The following is a 14789-nucleotide window of genomic DNA, read 5'->3' as shown; positions in this document are numbered from 1 at the left end:
GGGGGGGGGTTGGCAGGAGTTTCTGAGGGTCAAAGTGGCTCGATGACTGCAAGCTGAGAACATTTAACAAGAAGAGAAAGAGGAAAACAGGAATCGCTTCAGTCTCAGCCTGTCCAAAGTTGAGGACTTCTGCATTCACAACTTTGAGTCTGTGTTGTAGTTCCTAAATGTCACCACTCGGCGTCGCAGCGCTCGGAGGACCATCCTCCATCTGTCCACACTCAGCTGTTCTTTCAGGAACAAGCAGCCTGCATTTACATCTTCATCTAATGTATATTAATGAATATTCACTCTTTTACCAAATTTTTAGCATAAAAAAAAATATACTCTAGATCTTCTGTGTAATTTAACTGTTGTGATGAAGCATAAAAAGTAACTTTACTTTAGTGTTTACAGTGTTAGAATCATCTTTTAAAGAGTGTACAGGTACAACCACATTGATTAGAAAATGATAAACAACTATTGCAAGTCTGTGCAGAGAGAATAATTAACAGATCCATTAATTCATGCGTCAAAAAAGAAATGTAAAAGCTATTTTCTCCATAATATAATTTAAGCGGTGAAAGAGCCATATTTTTTCATTTTTTGTAAGTCATGAACATTAAAATGTATAATTTGTATAACTGAATTTTGTGGCACGAAATTAAAAAAAAAATGAATATATAGTCTTGGATTGCAGTTAATATGAAACAAACATGTTTGGCTTCATAAAGGCTGGAGAGTCCGTTTTGAAGGAACATTGTAGCACATTTCATCGTCACTATGGATTAAAGGCTCATTACAGTCATTTTGTTTCCATCAGGGTGGAGATGATGTGAGTGCAGCGAACCAACCCAACTCTTTTCCTCAGTGTTGGCATGTTTGGATTCCTGTATGTTCTGTTTTTACAGGATTTGTCCTGCTGCGACACAGTTTTCTAGTTTAGTCAGGTTAGTATTTTGTTCATTTGAAGTCCATCCCAGCTTTTACTCTATTTATTGTCAGTAATATTTCCTCAAACTAATCAGCGGCTGTTTGTGGTTGTAATATCAAGGTTTCGCCACCAGATGGCGCATGAGCTCCGCGGTGCAGAAAAACCAGCGAGTCAGGCCCAAACTTTTTTCTTTTTTTTTCAACATGGCTCTGTCCAATGAAGGAAAAGTAAAAACAGAAACGCTCGCATTAGTTTTTATCAAACTCATTTTTTATCTAAAAAAAAAAAAAATGCTCACAATACTAATGGTTCCTGTTGTTATTCACAGGTCAGTAGTTCATGGTTGGCCCACAGCCAGGACCAAACTTCCTGTACGCCAGGGTTCTCACTCAAATAGTCTCTGGCTTTATGCACATTGTTATACACTCAAACACATAGGCCTAGGGAGTTCTTAAATTTCAATTTGCAATGTCCAAGCCATATAAACGCACAGTTACAAGAAATGCAATTATTAACTGGAAGAAAATATAACCGGACCAACACAACTTTACAGGTTGTCAATACTGAAGATTGCAGTCATTTGAGTAACAGGTAACATCAAATCCAACTACACCAATACCAACAATAACAAAGTGCACCGTGGGCACAGAATAACAACCACTTGCATACAGATTATTTCGACTCACAGTTCTTCCCTGTAACCACAAAGAATTGCCCTGTTCATTTGTCTATGGCGAAAATCATCTCCTGAATGGATCTGAAACAAGAATTACAAATTAATGAACAAGACATGAATAATTGTGTATTTCAGCAACGAATTAAAGCAGCTGAATTGTATTTGTAACACTGTTGATGACACAATAAAAATTCCATTGGTTAGAAAATAATAATCTGTGTAGTTTTTGAGATTTTTTAACATTGTACTCTTGTTTATTTTAAATAAAGTTTAATTCTGCTCTAAAATGACCACGTGAACACCTGAAAACTTCGTCCAGAATTAAATTAATTAATAAATTAATAATAATCTGTGTAGTTTTTGAGATTTTTTAACATTGTACTCTTGTTTATTTTAAATAAAGTTTAATTCTGCTCTAAAATGACCACGTGAACACCTGAAAACTTCGTCCAGAATTAAACTTAAATGTGAATAAACTGGAAAGTGTATTCTCCTTTGGGAGAGGAAGTATTTATTAATTAGTTGCGACTTTATTGCGGTCGTTCTGCGCATGCCCGCCCGTCGCGATGACTTAATATTCCAAGATGGCGGCCCGCGGCTCCATTCATATGGAGGTGTAACCATAATCAGGCGCCCTGGATGGTTTAGTTTTTACTCTGCGTTGTGTTTTTTTTATCAGTAAAGAGACAAATAATCGGGCTGGTTCCGGGTTTATTCTGGTAACAGAAAAAGGATAACACGCGATCAGGAGCGCAGGTGGCTTTCACATGGGACACTAACAGAGAACATAATACTTACATTACTCACACTTACAACCTAAACAAAATGTCAACATAACAGTACAACTCAAAATAATATACATAAATGAAGAAATTAACTGAAAATATGTCCGTAAATGAGATTTTGGAAGCCAGCGTGGTCTTGTGCGACCTACCTCGTGAGCGTCACTCCGGAACTGACGACATGCAACCAAAATGTTACGCACCCCCACCCCGGAGAGGGGGCCACTGAACCACACAAAAAGGATTAGAATCATGCAAGTGGAATGTACTACACCATATATTCCCTGTTACAGAGGCAATTTACTTAACGGGGCCACAGGAGAAATGGATCAAATGAAAAGAGCGGATGGACAGACGCATCACAGTGAGGACATCTTCAAAACTGTAGCATCAAAGTTACTCGAGAAGGAAAGAGAGAAAATTCACTAACACCATGCTTGTTTACTTCCGGTTGACGTCACTATATCACGGTCTCCCCCTGTCCAATCAGAACGCTTCACAACTCCCGGCATAAAAGAGGATTAAATCCTTCATTTTTCCCATGTAAACACAAAACTCTTAATATAATTCAGAATTGTTTAGTTTGGAATGAACCAATTCTGAATTAAAAATACCCATGATTGTACTCTTACTTGGTACATTTACATGTAATTGAGTACAATTTAAACAATGTAACTGTACTTGTACTCGAGTACAAATTTTCAGTACTCTTTCCACCTCGTCCATTCTACACACGCCAGAGTCGCCGTGATCAAAATGCAAAAACTGCCTATAGCTGTGGATGTCTCATCAACTGGGGAAAGAAACAAAGATATACTTTCCAAACAGATTATACAACAGGAGTCCATAATTGATCAAAAATGTCTAAAATTTTCCATGATGATATCCACAGCAGAAAGCCAGCGTAGCTTTCACAACATCAGGATATGAACTCTTTTACCGAAACACTGATGGAGAGGTTTGCTTTCAGTGGGGCTGCAGATATTGCATCACATGAAGGCTTTTGGCAAAATGTCAAATAAGGAATTGAAGTTTGCACAGCTGTCACAGCTTTATTGATTCGTGGTGTCTTGTAAACTTGATGAAAGTCATACCTTCCTCAGGTATGAAAGCCACTGGATTGATGGGTCACCTGGAAAGCTTGAAAGGCTGAATTCAGGTTTCCAGGACTGTCTGAGTCGGCAGTGGAGAATGAGGAGAAAAGCCTGTGGTCCAGTGTGGACTGTCCCTCTGCACCCCTCTCTCCGTCCCATATGCTGATCCAGCTGCTGCTCCCGCGCGTAAATGGAAAGCTTTTACGCACCGCGCGCGTTCACTTCAGAGGAGGTTTAATTGTTGTTTTTGCACTGTCACACGCCTCGCTCAGCGCATAAGCAGGCCTCCGGCACCGGGGATGCTGCTGTGGAGGAGTAAGGGATGCGGTAATACCTCACTACATAATCCATCCAGGGGGGTGGGGGGTAAAGAGCGAGGCGTGAGTCCAGACGCACACCGCCAACTCAACTGGAGAGGGACTCAGACATCAATAACATCTCGCTCATCAATAAGGCATCTTGATGAAGTTAGACTGCTTAATTAAATAGCTGAGCTCGTCGGCGTCAGGCTCTCCGAATTTAAGACATTTAATCTGATGAGACCCAATGGAGAACATCTGAAGGAAGGACTCTCCAGCGTCTCCATCCACAGGGAAGCGGCTCGGCCACGCACACAGGAGGAAGTGGAGAAAACTCCCACCGTCTAGAGATGGCCATCAACACGGATTCCGCCTACGGGAAGAGCGCCCTGGGGGAGCGGGAGGTCTCCAACCCGGTGGGCTTCCAGGACACGGAGAAGCTGCTGAGCGCGTCGGCCGCCGAGCCCAGCGGCCAGAGCAACCTCAAGCCGTCCGACTCCTTCTCCCTCAACATGCGCGGCAGCGTGCGCTCCCTGGACGCCGAGCAGAACGGGCACCGGTCGCCCCTGAAGTCCGGCTCCGTGGGCCAGCTGCCCACCCCGCCCCGGTCCACGTCCCGGCTCAGCCTGGGCCCGCTGCCCTCCCCGGTGCCGCCCGGGTCCGCGCCCCAGGCTTACCTCTGGCTGGCCGTGCTGTCCTGCTTCTGCCCCGCCGTGCCGCTCAACATCTGCGCCCTGTGGTTTGCTAATGTGGTGAGTTCTACTTTCCAAAAAAGGAAATACAGCATAAACTTTATTCACACATCCAAAAACTTTCTGGGTTTGACTCTTTTGTTTCTTTATTGCACGTGTTTTTTTTCCTGTTTTTTTTTTTTTTTTTGGCTACTGCCTTTAAATAATTCACCATCTTTCCTTTTCTTCCTCAGTCGAGGTCTGTTCTCCACACAGGAGATTTAGAAGGCGCTCGGAAGTACGCGCGTCTGTCGATGCTGCTCAGCATCCTGGCCATGCTGCTGGGTGTGGCTGTCATCATCTTCATCGTGTTAACAATAGGTATGGAGGAAGAACACACACACCCACACACACTCCCTCACACACACACACACACACACACACACTCTGTCGGAACACTGGCGTTCCTAACACCTTTTGTTTTGTTTCTTCTTTCTGCCTTTCTGTCAGAGACGAAGGCATTCTAAACACCCTCCTTTAACTTCATCTGATCTCAAATTTGCACAAGAGGAGGATTGGGAGGAAGAGGAGGAGAGGGTCAAGTTTGAAGAAGAAAAAAAAAGCACAAAATCAAACTCAAGTGACTGTAATTTACAAACTATTGTTATTTCTGCTATGAACTTAAAAAAAAGAAGAAGTTGGAGGAGGAAAGAAGTCGCATTCCATTTCTCTTTGCCTGAAAACCCCAGAAACTCAGGAACCACGGACGGAAGGAGAAGAACGGCTGCACACGGTCACTGTGGACACACTGCAACTTACTGACTGAAGCGTCGGACACACACACACACACACACACACACACACACACACATACACACACACACACACACTGATCATTGGAAATTGTGATGGGAGGATCTTTAAAAACACGGGTTTAACACTCCTCTGGTCTGTAACGTCACACTGCCTGCTCCGGCTTCCCTCCCTGATATCCACTAAAGAAATAGAGAGCGGCTCGTCTCTCTGTGGGACTCTGGGTATTTATAAGCCGTTTTCATACACTGTTCACACCACCTGTGTATCCACCACAGCAAAGCCCCCCTGCGGTCATGGTGTGATGTGTTGCTTCGCCTTCTCACGCGGTAGAACTGAACCGACTTCCTGTTTTTGGGACTCTGGATGTCTGTACCTCATTATGTTTACAATATACTGCAAGGTCTGAACGGGGCCGCCGCCCTCCTGTATGCACCGACGGCGGCTCCCCGATGCTCATGTTTCTATACATTTATACTGTACGAGTGGTTTCCCGTGCCATAGTTCTGCATGTCTGAAATAAACGTGAATGAGCATGACTGACCTGAGCGTGAACCCGTCGCCTTTATTTAACAAAACATGAACACGTAGAAAGAGGAGGACAGAGTGCAGGCAGCGCACATGGAAACAACACCAGCTTTCATCAAATAAATACCAGTTTTTAACCATTTTGTTTTGACAGTTCAAAAGAGAGAAGGGTAAATTCAGGAGCAACATATAAAAGCACGAAGGTTTCTTGGAAATACTTGAGCGGAGCGCCCTCCAGTCCGGTCAGTGGAAAGTGTAGAGCAACAGGAGGATGGTGCAGACGCCGATCACGCCGCCCAGGAGCAGAGAGTCCCGCCTCTTGCGCAAATTGATTTTCTGGATGAGGCTGTTGATGGCAGGGAAGCGATCTGAGAGGCGAGAGAGTGTGGTGAAGGAAAAATAATTCCGATCCAAACTGGGCTCCTCTCCCCATCAGGCAGGAGGAATCCCACTGCTCAGCCATTGATCATTCTGTAGAATTTTGCTCTGAAGCCTCAGAATTAGCAATTACACCTGAAACAAATTCAGTTATTTTAAAAAAAAAGCTCTCTCAAAGAGACGGCCAAATGATTTTTCTTTGAGTTATTTCTTTTTCTATTGATTTCAAATGAAGAAGCTTTTTGTGGAAAAGTATCACCAGAGATCTGAATGCAAGCATCTCCTTTAATATTTATTTTGCATTCCCTTCAAATATGTATATCACACCGGCGATCTGTGCATTCCTGCAGTTTGAGTGTTAGAAAATCTCTCCTGCTTTACAGCAAATGACTGGCTGTGAGGAAGAATGCTTGTGAATAATGTCATTAAATATGGAAAAGTAAAGGAAAATTAAAAGTTTTATATATATATAGTTAAAATGTTAAAATTCTCCATTAAAAAAGATTCTTCAAAATTATCCTAAAAATATTTAAAAATAAAATTATATATATATACACATATATGTGTGTGTGTGTGTGTGTGTGTGTATAACAGCAGAAGCCACAGACTCAGCCGCTGTGCTCCGGTATATCCTTCCGCGGAGCACTATGCTTGTGCAGATCTCTATGTATCAAAACGTTATTTTAACGGATTGAAAAGAAAACACGTCTTTTAAAATGTTTCATAACCATTCGGATTTACTTCACGTGCTAATACGCCGTCCCCTGGACCACTGGAAGGAGTATTTTGTCCACTTTCGTCAGTCCGGCTCTGACTCCTATTCACCTCCAGCAATTGAGCTAAGCTAACTATGATGCTAACAGCTGGGAGCCAGCCACTGGACGCACAGACACAAAAAAGGTATTTATGAGCTTGTCTCACTTTGTCAATGATAGTGATAGGGCGTGGGTCCAAAATCTTCTGAGTATTCCTTTAAGGAGTTTGCACATTTCATGCGAAACAACGGCCCCTGCAGGCCTTGGGCGTAACTGCAGCTTAGTGAAACACTCTGCCTGTGGCTTGCATCCATGTACATGCACAGAAGAGGGGAAGTCCTTCCTCGCTCTTTTAGTAGCGCTCGACTAACCTTAAAGTTTCTTGACATGACAAAAGAACATGTTTAATATTTCCGATCGCAAATCCTGTAGTGTGTGGTGCGCTCCGAGAGGCAAGAGGAGCCAATCAGCTCAGAGCAAACCTGACATATATGTATATGTATGTCTGTGAAATATATTCACTATATATGACAGTGAAACAGAAAAGTCAGAACTCCTAACCCCAGCAGTGCAGATCCAAACTCCGATCTGATACATTCATCTGCATCTCTGCCAGTCCTGCAATAATCCCAATGTTTTAATTCATCACCATTATTAACCATCACGGGATGAAAGAAAAAAAAAAAAACCTTCCACTGACTCCGTGCCTTCAGAGCGACAGAGTGGACATATAATGAAACTTTTCCTAATCAAAGCTCTCAATTCTGGTTTAAACTATCCAATCTGGGGACAAAAAGAATGAATTAAGATATTTGGTGATTTAAAAAAGTAGCTTTCATTTGTCACAGACTGTTACTATAACTATTTGTACTGCTCCACTACGGAGTCAAAGGTTAAAAAAAACTTTAATAAGATGAAATATCTAATGTGGAGGGTAAATTATCAGAAAATTCTATGTTCCCCTCTTTTGTACTGTACCATTTAAACTTTCTGACAGGGTCCTCACAGTCCGTGTGCAGACAGGGTGGGGGGCTGAAGGAGCGACGCTGATGTGAATGAATGAACTGAGGGAGTGAATGAGCTCCGCTTATTATTAACAGTGGAGATGAATGTAAGCACGGGAATGAAAGGAAACCGCACAAAGTCATGTTTGAATACACAAGATTTGGCAGAGTGAGGAGCCGATTCTCTGATGAAGAATCTTCTAGAAGATCAGGAGAGGAAGATCGGGTGCGATCTGTTCTCTAGTGTGTGGTCTCTGAATCGAGGAAGATTGAAAAAATCCTGTAGTGTGTACTGGCCTTAAGAGAGATGATTACTTCACATAATCGCATGGAAGGGATTTAGAGTTCAGTTTAAGTGGACAGGCCTGTTTTGTGGAAAGTAGGAGGAAGGCTGGTGGACCTGGGAAAAAAAAAAACCCTACATAAAACAGAAGAAACGCTGCGAGCGCGGAGTCAAACCGGGGATGTCGGTGCTGAAAGGATACTGGCCAGCGTGGTGACCCTGGTCTGGATGGACTTCAGCATCCCACGCTGAAACGTGATGTTCTCTTTGGTAGCCATGGCGATACTGGAGGGAGACAAACCATGAGGGATGAGGATCATCATCATCACCATCACCATCATCATCATCATCAAAAGATGAGGTATGTTTGCACATGCAGGTGAGTGAGTGAGAGGAGGAAGAGGAGGAGGAGGAGGGTGAAGAGAGCAATTAAGCAGCTTACCTTATTGCATTGTCAATAAGTCGATCTGAGCTGTGAACATGAAGCAGGAAACAGACAGCTGTGAGATCAGGTGTCAGGTTCTACTCCCACCCTCCCTGACATGAACTTTTGGGAGCGGCCTCACGCTGACTGCGTTTTATTGCGAGTCGGGAAAAACGGCAGCACCGGACGCAGGGGAAGCCCTGATTCACCAAACCGCACCGATCATAACAGAAGCACTCGGCCTGCCTCCGACCAGGGAGGACAAAGTGCTGGTTAATGGAGGACTGGGGGGAAAGTCAATTAATGTCACTTAATGTGCGCGATGCGCCCGCCGCGCGCACATGCAAGTTTTAAGGCGCTGACGTCACTCCGGTTATTTGTTCTCGGCACCTGAGAGCGAAGCGGCCGGCGAGAACGTGGAGAACGCGGGGAAGCGGAGGGAGCTTCTGCCATTAGCGACGGGCAGAGGAGCGCGGCGCTGGGTCCAGGGCGGAGCGGCGAGCTTCCTGTCTGACGTTCACCGGAGGAGAGAAATCAATACGGCGCTTTATGCTTCCTCCCTCCCTCCCTCCGTCTGCTGCTGCTGCTGCTGCTGCTGCCAGCCGCTCTCTGCCCAGCCTTCATTAGCTGCTGGAAACCACAGGCCGGCCGGCGGCATTTATCTGACTTCTTCTTCTAGAAGACGCAACTTCCCCCGTGTGCTGCTGCATCTCCTCAAGCATCATGCGTCACTTTAAAGCCGTTTTATGTTTCCTGACTCCCGATTCTGGTCAAAATGTCGCACTGAGCCTAACTTTAACATGTTTTAAGTCTCACTGTCATCACTCTGTTACTGCATGGTGGTGCAGTGGTGAGCACACTCCTGTCCTGGGCTGGCTTTCTGTGTGAGTTTACATGTTCTCCCTGTGCAGGAGTGGGCTTTCCTTGAGTGCAAACAAGTGTTTGAGGTTAATTGGTGACTTCTTTACATTCAATCTTTAATCATTGGGCATCTCTGTATCTCTTTTGTTCACGTGTTTTTTTATTTTTTTACTCACTCAATGATCTGTTTGACTTCACATGGGGGGGGGAATGTGTTTTCGCAAAGGAAGGGTGTGGAACAAACCTTTGATTCACTCTGTATGATCTCAGGACGAGTTTTTTACCCATTATATTGTATAAACAGTGAGTAAACAAAGTCCAGCGTGTAATACGCATGGGGTTTCAGCTGAGGCCGTAAACTCTTTTGAACTCAGTAGTCCTACTTTCCTAAAAGAAAACTTACTTTCTTAGATGTTCGTGCTCCTTCAGGAAGAGCTCCGTCTTTCTGTTGTTCACCCCCGTGCTGCTCTTGTAGGACCTGAGAAAGAAACGAGGGGAAAGATGGAGTGAAGGAAGACTGGACTGTGCAACCGAGTATAAACAGAAAACATCCAGTTCTGGTCTTTTCTTTTAACGTCTCGATACTGTAACAGGTGTGTAAATGACACTTCAGTCGTGGTACAATGACCAGGAGAGCAGTGGAAACAGATGTAGGGACGTCCTGTCTGGTGCAGACAGATGTTGAGGAAGTGATGATCAAACCGACGCCCGATTTCAGTCTAAAACGTTGATTTCAATCCTGTTTAACTGAAGCCTGGATGCTGATGTGCTTCCTGTGTTAAAGCTTTTCAGTGAGTGGCTCAGCTGAACCCAAAGCCCCGTCCTCCGTCTCTTATTTACACCATCCACTCCCTTTTTTCTGGACTGATCATCCAGTCAGTTCATCATCGGCTCTGCTCCTCCGCCATTTCCTCACACTTGTCGGCTCCATGTCAATTACTGAAAACTCGCCGTCATGGTTTTCTGCGATCAGTCAACGTCAGACGAGCACAACTGCGTCTCTCTCTCGCTCTCTCTCTCGTTCGCTCCGGCCACCGGCCGAGCCGTCCCTCTCCCCGCTGATGAAGCATTTCTGTGCATCAGCGGGCCAGATGTAACCACTCTCCCTCGGCTGGGGCTGAATGAAAGCCTTGTGGTTTGATTTACTGTAGGAGGCACTTAGGAAGGACGTCCCAGGAGAGAGAGAGAGAGAGAGAGAGAGAGAGAGAGAGAGAGAGAGAGAGAGAGAGAGAGAGAGAGAGATCTGCTAATAAGGGGAGGTGCCTCCTATTAGAGGATGAAACATGATGGAGTACTGAAGGGTGGAGGACGTCCAGCAGTAGATAGAACAGTTCTGCCTCCTGCTGGTCAGGGGAGGGGGGGCAGCTGAGCAGCTGCCTCGCTGAGGGTGGAGAGGCGTGCCTAAAGCGCCGCCATCTTACCGAGGTGGATCAGAGTGCATCGACAGAGGTCAGAGGCTTTCTTTCATCTTAAAGTGGAATTATTCACTGAATTTTCCGTAGATTTCCCAACGGTTTGATTTGTTAAACCCGTCACACATGTAGCTCTGACACAGGATGCTTGGATGTTACAAAAACAAAACACAAAATAATATAACTGGAAAAGACGCTGGATTTTTTTGCCTCTCTTGTGGATGTTCTAATTAAACCAGACACTGTAGAATCACTTTTCACTGGCAAAGAGTAGATAAACAATAACATGGAGAGAGCTGCTTACAGCTGCTTACTGGTGAAATAACTAAACTGAGACCCTCTTTAGGCTAAAATACATTAAATACACAAATTCCTTAGTCCTGCTGATCATGTTTTGTAACAATCCATGAAAATTATCAATCTTATCATGTTGAAACTCAGTATAATCATATACTAAGTTTCAGTATATATCATATGTTATAGTATATATATATATGATTATACTGTATACTATATACATACAGTATACAGTATAATCAAAATAAAATATAATAATTAATATGGAAACAGAAATACTGTGATGATTAAAAGATAATAATAGTAATACTAACCATAATAGTGATTATAAAATTTAAATATATAACAATATTAATTATAATAATTGTGATAGTAATAGATATACCGGTAATAATGACTATGATCAGAATTATACAATCATGATATCAATAACAATGAAGTACAATATACATCCTTAAACCAATTCTCTCAATGAAAATTTCAATCAGCCTGAACAGTTCGAGTTCATTTCATTCTGTTTGTGTCTGTTTCCTCCATGTCTGATGTTTATTTATAATAACCTAGAAAAGATGAAAACTGATCGATTTTTGATCACGTCCATTATGAAACATATCGCTCCTCAATGTGCTGTGGAAGCGAGGTCCACCCCGGCAAGATGGCCGCCATGCAGGCACGTCGGCTCCAATCCACAGCAGCGTGAATGAGACGTCTACCTTTATGACGTCTGCGGTTCCAACTAAATGTGGACTTAAAGTCTTCTAGAAAATAATCAAGGCTTCAGCAATATTTCACCTCCCATCGAATATGAATCAATTCATAGTGCAGGTGAAATGTACTGACGGCTTTAAACAGCTGTAGTTGCTGTCGTGATAATTGCACGATAAATTCAGCCAGATACAATCTTTTATCATTAGATCATATTTATCCAATGATAACAAAAGAAATCTAATTTTTCTACACCGATGTGAATGACTGCTGTGAAACTGAACCATGTGTCTCATCAGCAGTTCTGAAAATACAGTTTTCACCAGGGACACAGCGTTTTCTATTGCTTTGCAGTGTCTGAAGGTACTTACTCGATGTCTCTGTGGACTGAGCCCAGCAGGTCCTCTCGCTCTCGCAGGCTGAGGAAGTTACTTTTGGTTTTGTGAAACTCGTGACTGTAGTCCTGGGGAATTATTAAGAAAAAAAACAAAAAAACATTGAGAACTGCATATTCACACATAACTGTATCAGAATGTGAATCAAAGACAAACATAATTAACATTCTGTACCTGTAAAATATCCCTGTGTCTCTGTAAAGTGTGCATCAGCGCAGCGTTGTGTGACACTCCTCCAGGGATGTTTATGTATTCCACCATTTTTTCATTCACACCTGTCAGCTGACGGAAACCAATAAAATAAACATAAACAACAATGCTAAAAAGTTTTCAAATCAGTGTAAAACATTTGTACATTATCATGGTGGTGTATTGTGATTCTATCCGTCTGTCCGGCTGTGAAACAAACAGAAAAACACTGCCAGCAGCTACTGGAGGAAACATTTTGAGCAGAACTGCTGGTGAGCATTTCTGTGTGACAGTGTAATGGAAATTTCTCATGTATGCATGCTTTTTCTCACTTGTAGTGCTCGCAGAGGTATTTTTGTAAACAACCGTAGCTCACACACTCAGATGTGTGGGGAACCGCGAATGCTTTGTCTAGAATTTACTTTTCCTGATAATCTTAGCGTAGCAGCTGCGGGCACTCGTGGGAGTCTTCCTGTGTCCAGCCTACGGCTGGGTGCAGTCAAGGCCCCTGGGAGTGAACGTAGCAGATAGTTATTAGAGGCTTGCACGCCCCTGCGAGGGCAGAACTCACTCTGTTACTCTGTTGACTGCGTGACTTCTCCTGCTGTACAGCATAATAAAAGATACCAAAACGAACTCACCGGCGGAAGCCCTTTATTAAATAAAATTGCCATAACAGACAGATAACTTACATTTGTCAACAACTGCTCCAGCTCAGCAGTCATGGCCACCAGCATATTGTCATGAGACGACCCGAGAGAATCAGACCTGAAAGAAGGTAAGAAGAGCTCAGTTAACACTTTATAGGCTGTAAGAGGAGAAAACATTTAATGTGAGTATTAATCCTGGATAAGAAGGGAGTGATGAGTGCGATGCTGACCTGCTGTCTCTGGTACGGTGGCCCTGGCTGCTGCTGCTGCTGCCGCTGTAACTGGTGCAGAGCTTACTGAAGGACACCAGCTTCAGGTCCAGCTCGTTCTCCAGCTGTCTGGCCTGTTTCCGCAAATCTGAACAGAAACGGATGCAACAAAGTCACAGCCCGCATCAGGTAAACCCTCAAACTGAGGAAACTAGGCAACAGAAAATCAAGGAAACTAGATTTGTACTGCATACTTCAGCTATTCAAAATACGTATTTTCTCCAGGAACTATGGTTTCTTCCCACAGTCCAGAAACATGCATATGAGGTTAATTGGTCACTCTGAATAACCTGCAGATGTGATGTATGGGTGTGAGTGTGTGTCACCTGGTGAATTATTTATGGATTGTTCATTCTGAATTCTATTTTAAGATGAGATTGAATACTGTTGGTAAATAAACATAACATATGTAATACTGCAAGACCAAGCAACAATTACATGGATTAAACATATGTATGTATATATATATATATATATATATATATATATATATATATATATATAGATAGATAGATAGATAGATAGATAGATAGATAGATAATATTTTAATGAATTGTTTAAAGAAAACCTTCAGACAAAAATACACACCTAAATTGTCTGAAGGTAGTTGGACACATTTTCTACTTTGATCAAGAAAAGGTGATAAAATGACTTTCCAACAGTCATAAACATGAACACTGTGATTCACTTGAAAAGGTTAATTTGTTCTGCACTGATTTGGAAAAAGAGAAGTTGCTCTGATTTATTTTACATCATATTTAATCGTTTAAACTTATAACAGAAGACAGAACGGCGGAGTTGAACACTCTTTGTCAGAATCTCGGTGAGCTGGAAGGATGGAATTCAAGAATTCCTCTTTTAATGGTCGAGGCAGAACTTTGTAACTTCGAAGCTAGCAGGCTAGCATGTCAACTTGGAAATTAGCTGAATACAGCTGCGCCCCGACACGACGCCGTTTATCAGCGGGACGCAGCGGGTAAACCGCTGAAAGTGGTTTTGGTCAGAGGGAGGAATAATCGCGAACGATAAATGTTAGGTTTTAAATAAGATGTGGGTTTCTGTACCTTCCCAGTAGCTGCTGCCGGCCGCCATGTTTGTTGTGGACATGTCACCAGCAGCCGTCAAGCAGGGACAACTGTCGCGTTTCACCACTGCTCCACAGCGACACTCAGCGGCCGAAACGCCGAACTGCTGGGATTTATTAATTCAGTGACTGTATTTCTTGTCACTTTATGATTTTTATAAATGAGTTTGTTTATACCGTATATTTTGTTCCACAAAAAAAAACTAACTTTTTTGTTTAGATAACCTTTCTAAATGCAGACTATTGGATGTGAAGCTGAAGCTTGAATGAGAGCGTTTATCTTTCCATTACCACTGATGTTCACCTT

At 43.1% G+C, this 14789-nt stretch overlaps 2 protein-coding genes across 2 annotated transcripts; one reads left to right on the top strand and one right to left on the bottom strand.

The window, feature by feature from the left end:
* Positions 1 to 4099: 4099 nt before the first annotated feature.
* On the top strand, positions 4100 to 5778 carry LOC115395512 (trafficking regulator of GLUT4 1-like). Its single transcript, XM_030101088.1, has 3 exons — positions 4100 to 4516; positions 4690 to 4816; positions 4946 to 5778. The coding sequence occupies exons 1-3, from the start codon at positions 4115 to 4117 to the stop codon at positions 4960 to 4962; spliced, it is 546 nt and encodes a 181-aa protein (XP_029956948.1). The 5' UTR covers positions 4100 to 4114; the 3' UTR covers positions 4963 to 5778.
* A 14-nt stretch (positions 5779 to 5792) lies between these two features.
* LOC115395510 (Golgi SNAP receptor complex member 1-like) lies at positions 5793 to 14528 on the bottom strand. Its single transcript, XM_030101085.1, has 9 exons — positions 14463 to 14528; positions 13360 to 13486; positions 13172 to 13247; positions 12465 to 12572; positions 12267 to 12358; positions 9885 to 9959; positions 8639 to 8668; positions 8399 to 8481; positions 5793 to 6144 (listed from the first exon to the last, which is right to left on the bottom strand). The coding sequence occupies exons 1-9, from the start codon at positions 14503 to 14505 to the stop codon at positions 6020 to 6022; spliced, it is 759 nt and encodes a 252-aa protein (XP_029956945.1). The 5' UTR covers positions 14506 to 14528; the 3' UTR covers positions 5793 to 6019.
* Positions 14529 to 14789: the final 261 nt, after the last annotated feature.

Source organism: Salarias fasciatus, chromosome 10 (genome assembly GCF_902148845.1).
Source record: "Salarias fasciatus chromosome 10, fSalaFa1.1, whole genome shotgun sequence".
Classification (NCBI taxonomy): Eukaryota; Metazoa; Chordata; class Actinopteri; order Blenniiformes; family Blenniidae; genus Salarias; species Salarias fasciatus.
Note: the sequence above shows the minus strand (reverse complement) of the source record. Positions and strands in the feature narration are given on the sequence as shown.

What these genes read in the sequence shown, in the direction of transcription:
- LOC115395512 (XM_030101088.1), top strand. Translation starts at nt 4,115, where the DNA reads ATGGCCATCAACACGGATTCCGCCTACGGGAAGAGCGCCCTGGGGGAG. An exon ending in CCCTGTGGTTTGCTAATGTG is followed by an intron (nt 4,517 to 4,689) that starts GTGAGTTCTACT and finishes TTTCTTCCTCAG; the next exon opens with TCGAGGTCTGTTCTCCACAC.
- LOC115395510 (XM_030101085.1), bottom strand. Translation starts at nt 14,505, where the DNA reads ATGTCCACAACAAACATGGCGGCCGGCAGCAGCTACTGGGAAG. An exon ending in CACCGTACCAGAGACAGCAG is followed by an intron (nt 13,248 to 13,359) that starts GTCAGCATCGCA and finishes ACCTTCTTTCAG; the next exon opens with GTCTGATTCTCTCGGGTCGT. An exon ending in TCAGTCCACAGAGACATCGA is followed by an intron (nt 9,960 to 12,266) that starts GTAAGTACCTTC and finishes TTTCTTTCTCAG; the next exon opens with GTCCTACAAGAGCAGCACGG.